This window comes from Gavia stellata, chromosome 18 (assembly GCF_030936135.1).
Source record: "Gavia stellata isolate bGavSte3 chromosome 18, bGavSte3.hap2, whole genome shotgun sequence".
In the NCBI taxonomy this organism is placed as follows: domain Eukaryota; kingdom Metazoa; phylum Chordata; class Aves; order Gaviiformes; family Gaviidae; genus Gavia; species Gavia stellata.
In genome coordinates this window covers 16,358,849-16,380,221 of record NC_082611.1, presented here as the reverse complement: position 1 = coordinate 16,380,221, position 21,373 = coordinate 16,358,849, and the positions used below count along the sequence as shown (strand labels likewise).

Here is a 21,373-nt window from a genome sequence, read left to right as displayed (position 1 = left end):
TGGGGTGGTCCCTTAGACCTGGAACGAGAGTCCTCTTGCTGCCTCTTGTTTTGGAAAATTACTGGGAATTGTGCAAAACTTAGGATCAGTACTGCCTTTTTCATTTGGGACTCTGGTAATAAATTGTGCGTGGAGTCACTGAGGATTTGTATCTTTGACCTGTTGTAGGTAGTTTACATCTCTCTCATCCTGCTGCCAGTCATGATGTCAAGGAGAAATAGTGCCTCAAAGTGTGATTATCACTGGGACGAAGTCCAGCTGGTGGCTAGTTACTAGAGGTGTCCCCCAGGGATCAACGCTATAGTCTACACTGATTAATGTATTTTTTTTAAAGAACTTGGATGGTGGGATAAAGTGTAATCTTAGCAAGGTTGTGGATGATACCAAACAGAGGGGAGTGGTTGATACGCTGGAGGGCAAGGCTGTTCTTCAGAGGGACCTCAACAGGCTGAAGAAACTATAACCTCATGAAGTTCAGGGCAAATGCAAAGGCCTGCGTGTGGGATGTAATAACCCATAGCACAGGCCAGGCTGCGGGGCAGCTGGCTAAGAAAGCTGCTTTACACTGAAGAGCTTGAAGTCCTTGTAAGACCACAAGTTGAACAAGAGTTAGCAGTGTGGCCTTGCAGTAAAGGCGGCCAGCTGCTTCCTGGGATGTAAAAATAAGAGTGCAGCCAGTAGGGCCAGGAAGGGGATTCTTTCCCTGTGCTCGACGCTTGTGAGACTGTATTTGGAGTAGGGTGTTAAGTAAGGAGCTCCCTAGGACAAGAAGAAAATTGACATCCTGGTGTGAGTCCAGTGGAGGAGGGTGACCGTGATGGTCAGGCAGCTGGAGTACCTGACATGTGAGAAAAGCACGAGAGAGCTGGGTTGGTTTGTTCATCCTGGAGAAGAGAAGGTGAGGGGGAGATCTTCTTGCTGTCTGTAGCTATCAGGAGGGCATAGAGAGGACAGATCCAAGCATCTCAGGGATGCACATAGGGCTGGGTCAAGAGGCAGCAGAAACAACAAGGTAGAAGACAAGAATTTCCACCTGGATAATAGGAAATCTTTTTCACCTTGAGGGCAGTAAAATGCTCGGACAGAGATTGCGAGAGGTTTGGAAATCTGCCAGCCTTGGAGACATTCAAACTTCCACTGGCTAAGCTCCTGATAGACCTGAATCTAATGGACATGCTCTGAGCTTGGAGTCGGATTAGAGACCTCCAGACGTTCCTTCCCCCCTGCATCATTCTGAGATTCTATGAAGGCATTGGCATGGTGATGCCAATATTAAACCTTGTATGGATAGCTGCTTTACGCTATCTTTTTGCTTTTATTTGAAAATACACTCTGGTTTTGCCCGAGAACTCTTGTGTGCTTGTACACTAAGCAAGTCTAGTCTTAGCAGTGGCCTTTGGAGTAGCATCTAGTATCAACGTAGTCATAGCTCCAAACTTGTCAGCCAATATTTATTTCTTAGTGTCCTTGCAAATGCTAAAGAGATCTTACCCCAAGTGAATTTACGCATATATCAAGATGTAGTCTCGTGTAAATTGCTACGGCTATTTATAGTAATTGGGCTGGATGGCTTAATAGCTTTAATGCTTGTTTGTTTTACAGGACATCATGACTACTGGTGCTTCTTTAGACATTATCCAACCTGATTATTTCTGGGCTTCTGTAATGTGTGAAATGAAAGATATTTTTAATTTACAGTGATGGATTTTTATGGAACCTGATCAGATTGAAATATTACTTGTTATATCTGTATATGCTATTTATATTTTTTCAGTAAGGTATGAAACAGATGGATCTGAAGATACATGTACGATCTTTTGTCTGCCCAATTTTTCTTTCCTATTTATTTTCTGGAGATGCATGCTAATCAACATTGCTGCTTTTCACTAATGCTGTTCCATTAAAATACTTCCATGTGTCCAGTTCTGATGTGAAGATAGTAAGTTAAACACATTAGTAAACCAGATTTGGTTTTTGGTTTGACTATGAGTTGGTGTTCTCTAACAATTTATGGATTTAGGAGAGACTGGATTCATACAAGTCTACATAGTAATTTAGCTGGCAAAAGATGATAGATAGACTTCAGACTAAGAGGTCTTCTCTGTCTCTGCATAATCACAAAATCTGTCATGTAACTCCTTAAATGTATCATTGAGTTACTGTCAGTCTACAGTCTATGTAATGAGACACTTGATAACATGCTTGATCAGGGGTTGTATAGTTACAAGTGAACAAGGTGTTGGTAGCCCACTGAAGGGGTCTAACACAGATTTACAGAAGATACTATGTGATTCTATGGAGGTAGGCATGCAGACCAGGAAGTATCCAAATACAGCATAAAAATTATTTAATGTAAACAAAATACACATACTTCTAATCATTGGGGCTTGCACGCATGCTTATATTGGCTTCTTACTTCAAACTAGTAAGTATGTATATAGATATGTTATATGTATATTCTTTTATATAGGCCTGCAACTGAATTTTACCATGACCTGGGGAGACTCACATTACCTTGGACTGACAGGACTTGAAGTGATAGGAAAGAATGGTCATGCATTAAAAATAAGCACAGAACAGATTTCTGCTTCACCCCAAGACTTAAATGATCTTCCAGAGTATACAGGAGATTCCAGAACGTTAGAAAAGTAAGTAACAAAAGAGTTGGATTGTGCAAGCATTTTCTGCAGAGCTCTTTTTTTTTTTTTTTTTCCTTCACGCCTGTTGTTTCTACCAACAGTTTTGGAATTTATCAATTTTAGGTGCATTTTACATCAAACTTTATAAAGTGACAGAATTATATAAACTTTTATTACGTTAACACGTGTTAATGCGAACATGATTTTCATACCATCACAGCTCATTCTTGGATTTCACAAGCTACCCAGGAACAGCTTGTTGTAGAAACATGAATGAGATGTTTCCAAAAGCTGGTATTTGAGTTAGGAGATGATAACATGCCTGGTTGGTATCTCTGCTAAGGACTTTCCAGGCAGAAACGTGGGTGTTCTGTAGCATCTGTCTATGCATATGCAGTGATATTTATGCAGGTTTTCTGGATAATTTCAAGGAAAATTTTCAAGTTAGCAAAGGGTGAGGATGTATTAGGGTATTGCACAAACAGATGCCGTTCTTTTGGCAATTCTGCAGCTTTTTTTTTTTTTTTCCTAATTCCAATGAAGTTTTATTCATTGACAAGTATACTTCCTCAAATTAACTTGTACTTCCTAAATGGTAGCAGTATAGAAATCATAGGCTATAGGTCTGGAGAGGACTTGGTGTTTGTTGTTATTGAAGCTGCATCCTGTTGTTTCTGAGTCATATCTTGATTTTAAAGGGTGTTTTCAGTTGTAATCCTGTTCTCTGGCATGTTTATGGTCTTGTGAATAAGTTTATGAATTAGGAGTTCTCTTTCCAAAGTCTTTGTTGAGTCTTCCTTAGAATTTTGTATTTATCTACACGTACACTAACTCTGTTCTTTGTAATTTCTGCTAATCTGACTAATACGGATGTCAAGATTACTTGTATATAATTCGTCAGTTCTTCTGCCTATTTGTATGCGAATCTCTTCTGTAGGCATCAAGCTCTAAGAAACCTTCCCATGAGATCCCCTGTGATGAAGAGGTTCTGGTGGTGGAGTCTCTCCAGACTCCACCATGATGGACCCAGATGCAAAGAAGTCATTTAGCTTTTCTTTTGGTGTCTTATTTTCTCTGAATGCTCCTTTTACAGCCTAGTCGTCTGTTGAGCCTATAGAATTTCTGGCAGGCTTTCTGCTCCTGATGTGTTTGAGGAATTTTATTTATGGTACCTTTTGCTTGCTAGCCTTCATACTCTTTTTTTGGCCTGTGCATATGTGTTTAGCCTTCCAGAGTTTATGGTCCTATCAATTTAGGGTTTTTTGATCATGACTTTTGTTGAAAGATGGCTTGTAATAACTTTCTTTATCCTGCCACTGAGCCAGACTGGCTTCAATTTTTCAAGTCCTCCCTCTTTCTAATGTCTTTCTTAGTAAGAGGGATACATTTGTTCTGTGCTTGCAGTATGATATCCCTTAATATTCTCCTTGCTACGTGTAATGATTTTATTTTGGTTTGTTGCTCTTTTTTTTTTTTTTAACATACTTAATTTTTGCTTAGGAACCTTTTTGGGCACAAGAAATATGGACGGGTTTTTTTGCTTTTGGTATTTCTGCAAACATGTTGAATTTGAGCATGCTGCAGTGCTCTTCAACTGTAGCATTTGGAATAGGTCCTGTGTACTATTCAGGACCAACTCAAGGATTATATCTTCTCTCATGGGCTCCCTAATCAGTTCCTCTGTGAAAGAGTCATTATTCAAATATTTTTCTTTAAGGAACTGCCAAGTCTGGCACTCATTCTTCCATTAAACTTTTAAATAAATGGTAAGTACATAGGGCAGCGTACAAAAGGAATTGTAGTGGGCAGTTAATTAATATTCTCCTTTACTCCATTTTTGTATGCCATATTTGTGGTAGAAGAATATAAAGTCAGAATTCCAAAATGAGGAAATAACAGAATTAACTTTCTCTAGTCAGCCTGAAGTCTGTGCTCTTATGAAAAGACTTTGTCATGCTGGTAGAAAGCTTTTCTAAAAAGTAGGAATGTGCCTAACTGTGAACAAACTCTGCTTCTTCTCTGGGTTATCCAGCTCCTTGCTGGATTCAGTATAGTTGCATTGGCATAGTAACGCCCTGCAGAGTGCCAGATACACTAGTTTAGGCATGGAACTATATTAATAAATTACGTTGTGTCTGGGTCTTAGAGTTTTGCCTTCAACCATTTTGGCACAAAGGTAGTTGAGCTTTCCTCTGCCTGCCCCTGTTCACACAGGGAAAAACTAAGGATTTTTCTATTTTTCCTGAAACAGACACAACTAAAGGAAATACAGTTTTTTCTCCCCCCACTGTTTTTAATTCAACAACTGCATACTATTTTTGATGTTTACTGGGCTTTTTAATTGCATGTACATGGGTACAATAAGGCCTGAAAGCTGGAAGTGGCAACTAGAAAAAACTTAACACCTAGTAAAGTACCTGATTTTCATGAGAAAAGCAAGCTTTTCCTTTCTTGCAGCTAATGGATTTTTCTCTTTATAGGTTAATAGATGGGACTAATATCACAGTAGAGGATGACCATATGTGGCTCATTCCCTTCTCTTTTGGAGAAGATCATCTGCTCACAATCCATTTTGATAAAATTGAAAGTATTGCAGGGCTTCGCTTTTGGAACTATAATAAATCTCCAGAGGATACCTTTAGAGGGGTAAGTAAAAGAAAAGGAGCACTGCCAGCAAAAATATACAGCAGTGCATTGGAAAATTGGTACTGTGATAAATGAATATAGCTGCCTTAATGGAACACCATAAATCTTTCTAGATTGTCTGAGTCTGGATTTTGTGGCAGGTATAATGCATTTCTGTCTCCGCAAACAGCAAATACCAAAAAAAAAACCAGAGATAGTTTAAAGAAATCTTCACAACTGATTTTTCTAAGAGACACATACAGTAGCACATATTATTTTCCAGATATATGATTCTGAAGTGGTATCCTCTCAGTATCTAGTATTTAGGCCTACAATACGATTCTTTATTTCCTGGAACACAGGGAATGGTAGAACAGGGGACACTTCACCAACAGAAATTCTCTTTAGGTAGGCTACAGAAGGCCAGTCAATCCATACTACCTTTTCCAAGAAGCAAGAAGACTCTCTAGAACTCTAATGTTTATTAGGTAAAGTTGACATCTTCAAACAGTTTGGCTAAAATAATTTAGCTAAAATTGTATAACATATCTCCTCTCTTCTTTTTCCAAATTGCTTGTTTTATTTTTTTTTTCATATTGAATTCTTGGAATTGACTGGCAATTGACACCTGTTGGAGATCACGTTACATCTTGCTGGCACTCTGAGTTTGGCTGTCCCTCGTTTCCCTGCTTTTTCTTGGAAGCTATACATGCACTTGTAATGATAATGAAGAAGTAGTTGCTGTTCACTGCACAGAAAGTTTATGAATCCATTTGTTTCCAGATCTTCCCCTTCACATATAACTGTTGCACTCTTGATGTCCAAACTCAGTCAATAGAGAAGAAGAAAAATGTTGCATGTATTAAACTGGAGAGTGACAGGACAAAAAGAATCAGCAAAGTTCTAGAAAAAATTCTAGAACTGAAGTTGGAGGCATGGATCCTTCATGGGATTGGGCAAGATAGTGGCAAAAGTTGCAGAACTGCTTCATTGTGTAAATTTACCGTCCAGGAATTGCTTTAATATGAACACTATTATAAATAGGAGGTGTTCCCGCTCCACAACAGAGCCCTGGCATCTTTTAATATCAGCATGGGGTGTTGTTGAGTGCCAAAGACTGGTCAAAGACCCCCAGAGGGCCAGAGCGTAAGATCTTTCATTTAAGCCACAATTGATCTAGAGATTTTGACATATGGCACATGATTTTGTAATACATTGCATTAACCCAACATGTTTGACACATGGGAGAGTTCAGGAGTGTGTTGAGCTTACCATCTAAACATACCCCCCCTGTATAACAACTAGGGTTTTTTAGTAAAATCTGTTACTTAATTGATACGATTTGGCATAAAGAAAGGACTCTTCCCTATGAGAGTGGTACAGCTCTGGGAGAGCATACAGCGATGGGAGACTTTCAAAACTAAATTTGACAAGGCCCAGGGCAACCTGATTTAGCTTTGCAGGCTTCTCTGCTCTGAGCAGGACCTGTGACTGGAAACATGCAGAAGTCCTTTCCAACCTAAGTCTTACTTCCAACCTAAGCCCAAGCTTCTCCAAAGCAGAGCAGGGGAGAAAAGTTTGAACATGAATTTTCATATCAAATCAACTTCCTGTATGTGTGTCTCAATTATTAAAGGAGGGGAAAAAATAGACAAATCCCTAAAATCTAACATGGAATTTGGTCTTTGGAGGCCAAACCAAGAAAGAAAGAAAGAAAGGCATATTTTCACAGTTCCCTTTGCTAGGTAGAAAAAAGAGGTGAGTCTGATAAAGTATGCATGCAGGTGGCATACCTGTAAGTCCCATAACAGTTAGTGGATATAATTTAAATGAGGAGTTCATACCTGCACTCCTCTAAAAGGATAAAATAAATTATTTGGAAAACTGAAGATGCAAGTTATCTGCTGGGCCACAGTAAAGAGACTTTAGACCGTAAACGTAGAGCATCATGGCCTCTGTCTCTTGAAGTATTGCTGTTCCTTCTAAGAAACAGTCCCCGGGTATGAGCTGTAATGATTTGCTAGGCAGCTGTAGACTGGTGGATTCTATTCACAGCTTTAGTATGAGAGGGTAATGGCAGTGAACTGTCAAAATGAAGGCTTGTGTGCTATTTCCAGCTCTATGAAAAATTACTTTGTGAAAGCTTTGTTATGCGATTTGTAAAATGCTATGTGTGACGGTTGAGTGCCTTCTCAGATGATGAAAATTACTTAGAAATGAGGGCTGTAAAGGGCATATAAATATAAGCAGCTGTGGTATAATAGGTAAGATTTCATCTCTAAGTCTCTGGACTTCCCATTCAATACAGGTTTCCTAAACTAAAGGGTATTTCAGTGGATTTTTCACTTCCTTTCCTTAGCCTGGCGGACTGATTCAGCTGGAAAGTAGCATGCAGAAGAGTTTCTGATATGAAAAGGATATTTTCTTTCTTTGGTCCCAAGCTTATTAAAGATGAAACCAGAAGCAGTTATTTCTCCATACTTGGTACTCATACAAACATTCCCTCCTAGTCTTCATGCTGTTTGGAAATGAACTGAGCACCTCCTGTAGTCTAGTACAATATCCAAGGTTTTCAAATCAAGAAATATTTGCGTAAAAAAAAAAAAAACAAAACACTTCCTGAAAATTACTTGCTTTGCATGTGTAACTTACTGAAATTGTAATTGAATAAAAAGTTGTTTACAAATGAAAAAAATATGAAAACTGTTATGAATATCAGGTCGCTGATACTATACAGGCTTTGCAGAAAACTCTGAATGTTTTTAAGTTCTTCTCAGATAGACACCTGAAATGGGTAATTTAAGTATTATATATATTTTTTTAATAGAAATCTTAATAATGAAAATTAAATATTTGCATACAAAACTAAGTTAACCTCAAATTATCATATATACATCAGTCAGTATAAAATCCAAAGATTAGAAAACTGATTCACATTACCTTTAGACTAAATTAAGTTTTTTGTTAACTAAATGAATCTATTTTGGTTCAGTCCATTAATCAGCAAGCTTTAATCATAGTGCCGGTTACAAGGCCATCTTGTTATATTCTACAGGTCTTATTCCTTCCTTAACCAGTAGCTAGTGAAGGACTCAGTGCAATAAATGCTGCTTGTGATTAACATTAAGTTATATTTAACATATTTCAGGACAAGATACACTGATAATTGTTGCTGCATGATTGAATTGTTGTGTGACTGGGATCATGCATACAGCACCAGATGGTGCTTATGGGGGAGGGTGAAGGGACCAGGGCTCCTGCATCATCTGAATAAGTATGCCTGAATTATTTAGTTTAATCTTCAGAGATTGTATAAGACGTGCATGCATCTAAGAGGTAGACAAGACTCAATTCTTTCTGCCTGGTACGGGTACCTCTTCTTTATTCATATGCCCTTAAGTTACATACAGCACTGCTTGGTAGACGAGATTGCATGAGCCTGGAAAAGTCCAAGTGCCACCTGCCACAAAGATAAATAGAACTGGTGAAATACAGGCTTTCTATAAATGCAAGAGAGACATAAAAGAGTCTGCTCTCGAGAGAGCACCAGGTTATGTGATTTCTTGAAGGCTAGCTTCAGCCAGTGCTGAGCAATCAGGCCTGATTTAGCAGTGCATTCAGGTGCCTGATGACTCTATCTGTCTCCTCAAATCACCTTTGTGACATATGCTGACTTGAAAGCCGAGTCTTTCCATTCTGTTGATGAGTGTATGTATTGCTGCAGGCTCAGGAATCATAGAATCATTTAGGTTGGAAAAGACCTTAAGATCATCGAGTCCAACCATAAACATAAAACTGCCAAGTCCACCACTAAACCATGTCCCTAAATGCAACATCTGCAGGTCTTTTAAATACCTCCAGGGATGGTGACTCCACCACTTCATGGGGCAGCCTGTTCCAATGCTTGAGAACCCTTTTGGTGAAGAAAGGAAGCTTCAGTTTGCTGAGATCACAGAATCACAGAATCACTAAGGTTGGCAAAGACCTGTAAGATCATCAAGTCCAACCATTACCAAAAAAAACCCCCCAAAATAAAAACCACAACAAAAAAAACCACACACCACAACAAACAAACAAAAAAACCACCCACACCACACAACACCATGCCCATCAAGCCACGTCCCACAGTGCCATGTCCACACGCTCCTTGAATACCTCCAGGGAGGGTGACTCCACTACCTCCCTGGGCAGCCTATTCCATTGTTTTACCACTCTGTCAGTAAAGAAATTTTTCCTAATATCCAGTCTGTATCTCCCCTGGCGCAACTTGAGGCCATTTCCTCTTGTCCTGTCACTCATCTAGATCTAGTGAGATGCAGTAATTGAAGGATCTTTTCAATACTTTTTTTTTCCTTTTTTTTCCCCCAAATCCTCACCTCTCCCATCCCCATCAGTGTCAACTATGATGCTCTGAATTGCACACTATGGGTTGCAACTGGTGTCTGCTGGTTTTGGCTTTCTTTGGCCAAAGGATGTCACACTATAGTGGAATGAAATAAATATAATGAAATTACTGAAATTGTTTCAGCCTCTGAAGTGAATGCAGTTGTTTTGGATCTATTTTATTTTATGTAATGTCATGTCATGTTATGTTATGTTATTTTAAACAAGGCTAAGGTAGTCCATGTGCTGCTGGATGGTCACAGCATCTCCCCATCAGAGGGCTTTCTTATCCGCAAGGGACCAGGCAACTGCCATTTTGACTTTGCCCAAGAAATCCTCTTTCTTGACTATCTGCAGCCCCAGCTGATTAATGAAGTACAAAGGAGGTAAAATAGGATGTTTTTGCTGTCTGAACCACACAATTTCTCTTAACTGTTTAGTATTCTTTCATAGTCTCTGTTGAAGCCAGTTGTATGACGTGCCTGCGTGAAGATATGAAGCACTTTGAGCAAAATGTTTCATTGGGTTTTAACTATATACTGTTAACCAGATTTTGTTGAGATCAGAGGACAATCTAGTCCATAATTACAGGCAGGGGGGTCGGGGGGTGGTGTTTGCGGAGACTTAGTTCTTTGGTTTTGTTCTCTTCTTTTCTGGATGAGCCAAGGGTACATAAAGAAACTCATTTGTCTTGGTTTTTTTGTCAGGACTGGTTCAAAGAGAATGGAACAAGCTAGTATGGACTATGAAGCACCATTAATGCCATGTGGTTGTATCCTTCTCTGTCATTTTCTTACTTGTCACATAGAATATTTTAGAGTTATGTACTATGGTTATGAATCCTGACCTTTCTGAATCCAACAGTTTCTGGTGCTTTAAGAAATTAACAAGATACCAAGAATATGAGAAAGGCTTCTATTAAGTATGAATTTTGAATAAATAAATGCAATGTAATATATGAATGTGTAACCTGTTTTCAGATACTCTGGTGGCTTTTTCTCCTGCCTTTTAGAATCTATCCAAGCTGGAACTAGAGGTCCATTAGCACAGTATCCAGCCAGACTATCAAAGCTAGAAGTAGTCTTCATGTTTTTGCATATCTCTGAATGTTTGTCTCATTTTATTTCTTTATTAAGGTTGACCAGAACTGTGTAATATTTTTTCCATTTTCCTTAATGTTTGTGGCTTTTTAAGCTTAAGTTTTCGTAGATAAGCACAGCCTTTTGTGATAATACTTAGTGTCATGCCATCCATCTATTTGATGTGCCTTTTAAATCCATTAGGCTATTCTAACCAAGTTTGGAGACAATGAGGTCTCAGCAATACTAAATTCCTGCTGGTTTCATGAAAATCAGTGTCTGGGTAGAGCAAAGAGGTACAAATGAGTGCTCCATTAGAGAAATGGACAGCACAGATGCCATCATTAGATTTTCTGCCATGCAGTTTAGGGGCATATTTGCTGCCAGTTATTACCCGCATAATTCAAACCAGGCAAAGGCATATTCAGGAAACAGAAAGGCAGTAAAGGCTCCAAATAGGAGCTGTGGTGTTAATAAGTTGCAGTATATAAGAAGGTAAGACACACACTTAAAAAATTCAGCAGTTCTTCATCTGATGGAAGAACGTATATGAACATATATGTGTGTGAACATGTATACATGTAAAGATATATAGATAGACATTTGCCTAGTTGTGCCACCTGCAGATGTTCATTTATGTGAGGGTTACCAGTGGTAGAAAAGGCAGACTTCTTGTCTTGAAAGAAAATAGCTTATTCAGAGAGGTTTAAGACATAGTGAAGTCAGAAGTGAAAAACTGGTTTTTTTTCACTCTCCTAAACTGCAAATAAGAGTGTCTGACATCGAGATGTGTGCTGCACAATAATTTTTGAAACTGCAAAGTAAATAGCCTGTTAGGACAAAGTATCAGTATCAAAATTTTCCTTAATTGCTTTTTGCTTTTTAGTTATTTTCCAGTTTCAGCTTCTGACAAGTTGGGGTGATCCATACTACATTGGTTTGAATGGACTTGAGTTGTTCAATGAACATGGAGACCACATCTTACTAACTGAAAACAGTATCCTTCTACAGATCAAGCACCTCTATCCCTTTCAGATACACAGTTTGCTCCCTGGCAAATTGTCATATGGCATCACTTGCTACTTGTTCCAAATTGCCAGTTCATCCAATGTGATTACTCTGCTTGTATTTCTCTGTACTTGCGTGATGATACTTGTTTCCATATGTTTTAATGTAGCCTATATACTTTCAGAACATTTCTTCTCTGAATGGCATGCACCAACAAAGCAGGACAAGGTTAGAGAAGGGAAGGCTTAAGAAGGATATGGTATTTTTTGTTATCAGCAGCTGCTGCTTCTATGGTATGGAAGGACCAGAAAGTTTGATGAGCTGTAAATTCGAAGGCTGAGCTCAGTTCTTTGTTATGGAATCTTTCATTGTGCCACAAGAAAGAAATTTTTCATAACTCTTGTTCTGGAGCTTTAGGCTATTCTGGACACCTGATTCAGTCATGAAGATAAGGGCTGAGACTTTGAATTTGATTCAATGTTCCCTGGCTAACCAACAGAGGGAATGAAGGACATGTTTGAAAGATTCATAGTCATCAAGGTTACACTTCAGTGCTCTGTATCAGCTGAAGTCTCTTAAGAGCTGAAAGCTTCATACCCCAAAATATAATTCACGCAGTTCAGTCACATGGAAGAAACAGTTTCTTAGCCAACTAGAAAGGATAAAAAGCATGGATGCTGCATGAATTCTATGTCTCTAAGGATCCTCATTGCCTAATAAATAGAGGATACAATGAAAAATGTAATAAAGGCTTTTTCCTGAGTGCTGTTTTTATTTGTATCTTGTATGATACAGGATGAACTTGAAACATCTGTAATGGAGAATAAGCATTTTGAAATTGAGAAGTGGTAAGAAATTGTTTTTAAGGACAGGAGATCTTTAACTTGGCTTTTAAACAGTATGTCTTTACAGTACAATACAATGCCAGGTAAAGATACCTCAGCTGGTTTTGAATGATTGCCTGTTTCTGCCTGTACAGTAGTAGTGCTTGGATATATTAGGATCCCAAAAAGAGCATATTTGTCTTAGTGCAGTACTAAATGCGATAATTCAGTATTGAATCTGGAGCAAGCTTTTCTTAAACAGTTGAGGCATTGCTGTGCTATTCCTTAAATTCTTTATAAATACTTAGAGACACAGGCCTTTTAGAAAGCAGGACAAGGGGAAATTAATGTCCCTCGAGCTGGATTGCTAGGGATTTATAATTCTGAGGACAGTGCCATCCATCCGCGTTTCTTTGCATGTCTTTAACATACATATGTTTTTAACATAAACGTTCTCTTATGGAAAAAAATCTGTTTACCTAGAAAGCCTGTTCAACAGAAAGTTTAATCTTTCCCTCTCAAAGAACTGAAAGAAGGCCTTATTAGAAAGTTACTGATTTTTATCACAAACCTTGAGGAACTGAAGCAAAACCTAGTCTGACTAATGACTACCTCCTGCAGGGATACTTTTCTTGAGATGTGTTTCATATGAGGAGTTTTCACAAGTTCATGCTAAAAAAATGGGGCTTTGTCACAAAAAAGCTGGTAATTGCCTATTCCTGATAAGGGAACTTTATCGATGAAGTCATAAATACATATTTGAAAATAAATTAAATGCAGCTAGTTAATTTATTCCTATTTTAAAAACAATTTGGCATGCCAGAATCTGTAAGGGTTGTCCTGCTTTTACAAATGTGCCTCCAAGTACCTCAGCTGCCTATGTGAAGTACTCGGAGTATTTTTAAGTTTTACTGCTGTAGTGGCGAATACCTGCTCGTGGAATCTGGAAGAGCAAGCATGAACTTTAAAATATGGTGTTTCTGAAATGTACGTTTTGGTTATTTACGCTTAACAGTTTTTTTCAGATATTGCTGCTTTTCCAGATAGTGTCAACATTTTAGAAGATGTATCTGGAGACATCCGAACTCCAGACAAACTAATTGACAGAGTAAATGACACAACCGATGGCAGACATATGTGGCTTGCACCAGTTCTTCCTGGTTTGGTACATTTTCCCTTTTCATTCCATTTTAGTGATGTGCATAGATGTAGCTAGAAGCATAAAGGAAAGGGGAAGCATACATAAATTTTAGGTAAATTTGATATTAGTAAATGATGTTAAATTGCTGCCTTTTTATTCCAGTTTCTCTTCACTGCACAGATAACAGCAGTATAGATTTCCCAGGTTTGTAATCTCCTTCTGTCTCCATGGTGCAACAGCAGAAGAATTTCCAAGGCTAGCGTAGATGTTTTTTTTCAGTTACTATGATAAAGATACTGACAAAGGATCTTAATATGTGTGTTTTGTGCAATAAATACCTTTCAAATGAGAGCGGACTGGGATCTTAAATTCGTTTTTTACAAAAAGCAATGAATGTTGTTCCAGCAGTGAGTATTTTTTAATCTCCTTATCTGTGTTGAATTCAAATTCATGAATTAGAGATGACAGACTTAGCATTTCATGTCCTAAGGCCCCAATTTATTCAGCCCTTTAGGAAGCCCCATGTTTAAAATATGGGGTATCAAATATCCAAACAGGAAAAGTAGATAAACTTAGATGAATTCTGACTTTGTATTGGCCCATTTTTTATGGGCCTGTTACAGACATCATTAAGATGTATTTATTTCTTAGAAGAGGATGGATTTCAAAAGTAACGAAATGTAAACCTGACGTGTGATATGTTGTAGCTTACTGTGTTGGAAAAATCCTTACTGCGTATGTTACAGTTATTAATTAGAATATTAAAAGCAAAGAATTAAGTCAATTTTGAAAATACTTCATATATCATTATGTCTTGTAATGCAGTGGGTATAATTAAGATAAGGCTTTTAAGTATACTTGGGAATACTGACCACTTGCATTTCTCAGGAAAATGGGAGGTCTGTGTAATGCTTGAGGCTCCTACTGTGTAGATCCCACATCTTGAATCCTGGTAATTAATTTGACGGGATGCTCAGATATCCATTATAACATCATGAATGATTGATTTGACAACCATCTGAGTTTGCTCATGTCGTTACAAAAGACATGCTTGCAGAGGCTATCTCATTTTGGCAAAAGGAAAATAACAGTACCTGGAGTTCTAGCACAGATGCATACACTGTGTTGTGTTGTTTGTCTGACACCAAAGTACTGTAGGAGAACATAAGATATCAGTATTAAAGGTAAATTGATAAAGTGTGATATGCAGGAGGGAAGAGTAAGCAATTTAATGGTGCTTTCTGTCCTTAAACTGTAGCAAATTATACTTTTTCAAGATCCACATAGTACTTTTCTCTCTTCCATCTTCCGTGGTGTGGTTGTACAGCCAGGAAGTGCAAATGGATTAAGCAATCAGCCTATTCAGGATCATCCTCTGTAGTTGGGATGCTGAACCAAACCTTGTGTATACTTACATCCTCATTGCTAGGCTGCTTTGAAATATACCAGTTGCCTAGAAAACTGAATTAACTCTTTGCTATATTGGAAGGTTCAAAAGCTTTAAGGAAATTTTATATTATAGCTTCTCTTTTCCTTTCTAAATATCTTTTTAATTCTAAAAGTGTTTTTATCTTTTGCAAATGTATTACTAATATAAGCACAATTTGAATTCTGTGTTCCCCTGTTACTGATTGTCATTTTATTTATTTGTTTGAATGTCTTTTCCATCAAATTTATCATTTGCTATGAGACTAACAATTGCTGTTGGAGACTATGCCCAAATTGTCTGCTGGAAAATCACAGCTATAAACATTTCTATTGATCACATCTACCTTTCTTTCTTCAGTAAAAAAAAAAAGCATAATGATTTAATACTACTAACAATGTCTTCTCCGGTGCATCAAAGGATTACAACTTCAGAGGATGCTAGAGATGAAGCTTAAGATACACTGGCCCAAAGTTGATATAGTAGCTCATAAAAGGAATAGCATAGAATTGACTGTAACAGGCAAGATTGGTTTCCTACAGCCTAATCTTTGGTCTTAACATCTTGACATTAATGTCACTGAAAGTAAAATGAACAATACCTCAAGCAATAATTGTTTACCAAGCATCTGGAGAATCGTCTCTATGTTCCTGTTAGTGTAACTCACACAAAAATTGCAAAATTTCTGCAAGAGCTTTCAAAGTCAAGGGATATAGGAGAGATTTTAGTCTTGCAAATAGCAAGGTGAATTCCATTCATATTTGGTAGAAAAAAATAGAATAGAATAGGATAGAATAGAATAGGAGTAGAATAGAATAGCATAGACACCAGCTTGTCCTATCCTGTAGCACGTGTCTGTATTTGGTTGATGAAATACTCTTTAAAAGTGTCTGTCTACCCCTCTTCCAACTGACTAGCAGTCCAGGATGACAAGCTGAGGTGTAGATAACATCTTCTCATGAGTTATACGTACATTTGAGAGGGTGGCTCTGGGGTAGAGACATCTGTGAATTATCGACAGAGTTGATAGCTGAACTTAAATCTTTAGCATCATCTATCTGTCCTTTAGCTATATGTCTTTAAATATGGACCTCTTTTGATAGAACATGCATGAGAATTTCATTTCTTTGGGGAATTTGTGCTGTTAAATATAAATTAATTCTCTTTTACAGGTGAATAGGGTATATGTCATTTTTGATGTACCTACTACTGTGTCAATGATCAAGTTATGGAATTATGCCAAAACACCTCAGAGAGGTGTGAAAGAATTCGGTGTAAGTAATTTTTGTATGCATGTTGTATGTTCTGGTGAGTCAGCTTGCTTGATTTCTGTACTTATTTTCACAGTTTACTGAAGTGTGATTCCGTATAATCTCAAAGGATGGTGTTCATCTCATTTAACTCTGCATTTAGTATTAAAATGACTAATCTATGCTAGTCATCTGTCCTCCCTTTCTTGCCTGGGGAAAGAACACATTATCTGATTTTTTTCTTAGATAATTGTCTTAAGATAGGATAATGCTTTCCTTTTTCCACTGACTATAGAGCAGGCCTGGAAGACTAGTTTAAACTACAAACCCAAGTTTTAGACAGCTGAAGTGAGGTGACATTCATTAATTCCTGAATTTAAGAGTGATTCACTCCAGTTAATAGAATGGCAATTATGTAAAACATGAAATACGTTTTTAATTACCTACTTGAAAGCTGCATTAGAAACATCAGTGAGAAGACAAAAACTAGCAGACTAACTAGAAGACTAGAAGACTAACTGCTGAAAGCAATGCCTGATTTCTAGATGTTTTGTTTGTTTTTTAAATATCTTTAGCTTCTGGTGGATGACTTGCTTGTGTACAATGGGATTCTGGATATGGTGAACCATGTAGTATCTGGCATCCTACCAACCTGTGATCCTGTGGTCCCGTATCATACCATTCTCTTTACAGATGACGAGAAGATTTGCCATCAGGAGAGGAGAACTGTTATTAGGTATGTGAGTGGATCTTGATTGGAAGAGAGAATCTTGTTTTCCAGAAATGTTTTTATGTCATTAATGTCAGCAATATGTGTATTGCTATAGAAAATTCCCTTCCAAACCATATTCAGCCTCACTTAATGGGAAATAACCAATAATTTATTAGATACTAGGGCCAAATTACCAGCTTTATTTGTTAGTGTTTTTTAGCACTTACTGGGGTTCATTATTCATATTTACATATGTTTTCATGGAAGCCTATAGTAATAACCACAAAAGAAAGAAGTTAGGCTTCCTTAGAAAAGAAATAATAAATCCCAATGGTATTACATGGAGGAAAAAAAATAGAAAGTTAATGAAAAGGAACCAAACATAAAAGTAAGTAAAGAAAAGAAAGTCCTCTTATTTGGCACAAATACTAATTAAGAAACCAGAATTCTACAATTTTATAAACGTTCTAAAATAATTAACTTCTTAAATGAGAAATTAATTGCGTTCAAAGGAATGACACTTTCAAACTACTAAGCTGGCAATCTCACAGAAAATATGATGAAATGCAGTGAAGAATGCACTTATATTTAGAAGGTCAGAATTGATGGGGCGTAAAAAGCAGTCCCTAGCAAGGAAAATAAAGATTGAAAGAAGAATTTATTTTAAATGAGATTGAAAAGTGAAAAATCGAAAGCTTATAGAAATAAACACTTTCTTATACATTGCACAGCTAACAAATAGAATGTCTTGCACATACATCACTTGGAAAAAAAGGTGACCAATCTGCATTCAGAAATGGCACATGATTCATTCAGAAGAATATTCAAATATTTAGAAGTAAGTGGAAGGAATGTAAGCTGTCCTGATTAAGACCAGAAGTTCACATTTACCTATGAGGTTTGTTTTCCTCTGGTTCTCTAAAGCATTGGCTGTTGGCCACTGGTACTGTCAGATGTTGAAATAAATTATTGTTGTTTGGATGTATTGTGTTAGACTCGTGTTCTTGTACAAATGGCTGTGTTGTCATGGTAAACAAATTTTCAAGTGAAAAAGTTACAGAAATGAAAATGTCTGGAGGAAATACAAGTTTTGAGAAAATTTTCAGTGGGATATAGAAAGGAGGAGAAATGAACCTTTACTTTCTTCAGCTTAACATCTTTCTATGAGTGAAGTTATTTTATTGGAAACAGAGTAGCACCAGCTGTAATCATAGATCTTTTTCATATAACTTCCTTTGCACATATTTATAAGACATATATCCTTTGATTGAGTTTTAAGAGGGGTATGCTTTTTCGGTCATGCAAACTGTATGATCTGTTTTCCAGTCAAGAACATGCTGAGTTTCTTCTCTTCTAGACTTCCTGTGCAGGAGCTTTCTTGGTCTTTCTTATATTATTTTGCAATCTTCTATTCCCTTTTTCCACCTATTACCCAACTAAAACATAGGGTACTTCAGCAACAGTAGACAGACCCCTTACTACAGGCTGGATAATATCCCTTCATTTAGAAAATGCTCCTGAGCTTTTATATATTGTTACTTCTGATTTTGGTCTATTCTCTTTCACATGTCACTGTTCAGTATTTTATGAACCCTGAACTTGAGTCTGATACTATCATCAATACCTTAAGTTCTGATTTACTTCAGTATCAGTTCCTCTGTTTCACTCTGACAGTTTGAGAGACATTACATTTTTCACCAAAAATAGAAACCTATTTTGTGCAGTATTTGTAGAGAAAAGAATAATACACTTCTTTTTTTCCAAAGGCATGGATGTTTTGGTTTTGTCTGTGTAAAAGGGAGTTGTTATTAGTGATGTTTTCTTCAATGTTCAATTCAGCTCATATTTTTTTCTGCAATTTGTTTAATTTAATTTAACTTTGAAGTTATTACTTCTTTCCCAAAAATAAATTGTTAAAATTTTACAGCAGCCTGCAAGCAAAACTTGTCACAATAAATGAATTTTGTTTAGTTCAGAAGATTTTCAAATAATGCTATATCAACATTACAAAACAGTGTTAAGTTCCATATAAGGATTTTTATACCCTCTTTGTACAGCACTGATTTAAAATCTCACTTTGGTTAATGTGGTTCAAGCTGTGTAGGCAGGCAAGAAAATTGTAGACTGAATACAGTATTTATATTTGAATGTGTGCCTGAATGAATGCCACTAATTAAAACTAGCAAGAAATCCTTCAGGTGGATGCAGACAGAATGCTTTTCCTTTCTGGACAGTCTCATAAAGCGGCAGTGCTTCATAGCTTTGTTTAGCCTCCAGGACCTAAATAAGTTATTTGTTAACCTTTTCCATGACTCTCATAACTTTTCACAATGGTGATTATTTTGGCTATTGTACTGATTTTAATCTTTTCAGCAATCATGTGGGAGATCAGGATGTACGAATGATGAATGAAAATGAGATTGTCACAAACAGCAAAAAGAAGCAGGCTGTGGCTGATCCAGGTTAGTTCTGTCTTCTACAGTTTTCTTCTGCTCACTTTCTACAGAGACGGTATGGGTAGTGAACATTGGTGTAGACCTAAACTGGGAAAAGTGGGGAGACTTACACCTCCTTTATATATTTAGCTCTACTTTGTCTGCCATAGGAAAGCAAACCAGGAACGTCATACTTTAGTGGATTTTTATTCTATATCGAAATCTGAAAGTGGATGATATAAATCAAAGACGTATTGTGGCATGTAGTCATAGCTTATACCAATACATACACAGAAGTCCTCAGGAAAGAAACTGCCTAAAGATAAACTGAAAACTGGTGTTAATTGTACAGGTTCATAGATAGCTTTTGGAATAATAGGCTCATTGCATCCCCACTGGCCTTTTAAGCAGCTTTAGAGATGATGCATATGTGTCTCAAAATTAGCTGCTTGTTGCTCCTCAAGCAAATCCAAAATCACGGTAAGTGTAACAAGGGGGAAAACATGTTGACATTATTCCTCCCACTGTCTTTCTGGTTGGTCTTTTCTCTTACAAAGTGATGATTAAAAAGACGACCTCTTTTTTTCCCAAGGAGAAAGAGTAGATTGTGTTTATAGTCTGAAGAGTCCCAGTCATTCATTGTAAATTACTCAGAATAGCTCCCTAAATACATTACAAATTCTCAGCCAAGCTGGTATATTCATGATTGGTTTTCTCTCCTGAGCATGACACTTTCTACAATTAGTTTCTCTAGAAAGTGTTACAGAAATTGTTTGATGGCTTTTAATAACAGTTCTGTAGGAGAAGGATTTGAAATGCCATTGCCTGTACAAATACAGCTTCAAAGTTATTAGTATATTAGCACTAGCAGCGTCAAAAGTATTTTGAATATCTCTGTGCCTGTTGTAATGATATCCTGGGTGCAGACATACCCTATGTCCCCTAAAAAATAGCTGTCATTGCCATGGCCATCACATCTATAGTCCAAGCATTAAGGACACAGAATGCCTGTGAAGTCGTCAGTTGAGGATTGCTTCTTGCCATCTGCCCCATGTCTCTCTGTAGTACTTACTGGTATCAGCCGCAGTTGTTGATAACATAGATTTGTAGAATGATTTGGGTTGGAGGAGACTTCAGGGTGTCCCCTCCTGAGGGAGGGTCCAAACTCCTACTCGGAACAGGTTCAACATTGAATACGGACCAGATTCCATAGAAAAGCTTTTCCATGGGACTGAAAAAATTGAAAATCTAAGAAACATTACTGAGAAGAGTAACTTAGCTTTCATTTTGGGATGGAAAGAGAAATGGGTATGTTTCTTCCTCAGTTTAGTCTGTGGCTTCACTGTTAATACAGATATAGTCTTAAAACAGCACTCAATTTTCCTTAACAGCTTTGCGTCCAAAAACCTGCATATGTGAAAAAGGACTGCAGAGGAGGAAAAGATAACAAGGGATTGTGATTGGAAAGTCCTGAATACACCCAGCCCAAAATACCTGCAGCCTAGCTCTTCAAGATATATATCATCCAAATGGAAGATTTTCTGTGTCTGCTGCTGCTGAACCACCTCCTGTCTTATAAGAGAAAGTTTTATTCATTATAGGAAATTTTCTTTAGTAATGAAGTTTAAAGCATGAATTCAGTTTTCTGTTTTTTTTAATTGTCATTATCTGTCTGACTTTTTTTCCTCCTCTCTTAATTGAAAATCCAGGGAGGAAGGAACATAAAGGAGTGAGAACCTTATTGCTAACTGACAACTGTTCCTGCCCAGTACCAAGAACTTGGATGAAGCAGGATGGTCATAACAAGAGGCTTTTAGAGTATTTCTCAAGCTTTAATTCCTAAATCCTAGC

General features: G+C 37.3%; 1 protein-coding gene across 1 annotated transcript in view; it reads left to right on the top strand.

Moving 5' to 3' along the window:
• KATNIP (katanin interacting protein) overlaps window positions 1-21,066 on the top strand; it is a 61,153-nt gene extending 40,087 nt beyond the window's left edge. Inside the window, exons 16-25 of the mRNA XM_059826390.1 lie at window positions 2,471-2,648; window positions 5,120-5,285; window positions 9,876-10,033; window positions 10,355-10,419; window positions 11,613-11,723; window positions 13,584-13,723; window positions 16,298-16,399; window positions 16,951-17,111; window positions 19,461-19,549; window positions 20,914-21,066. Of these exons, the coding sequence (XP_059682373.1) occupies window positions 2,471-2,648; window positions 5,120-5,285; window positions 9,876-10,033; window positions 10,355-10,419; window positions 11,613-11,723; window positions 13,584-13,723; window positions 16,298-16,399; window positions 16,951-17,111; window positions 19,461-19,549; window positions 20,914-20,969 (1,226 nt within the window). The 3' untranslated portion in view covers window positions 20,970-21,066. The remainder of the gene's footprint in view (window positions 1-2,470; window positions 2,649-5,119; window positions 5,286-9,875; window positions 10,034-10,354; window positions 10,420-11,612; window positions 11,724-13,583; window positions 13,724-16,297; window positions 16,400-16,950; window positions 17,112-19,460; window positions 19,550-20,913) is intronic.
• The last annotated feature ends 307 nt before the right edge of the window (window positions 21,067-21,373 follow it).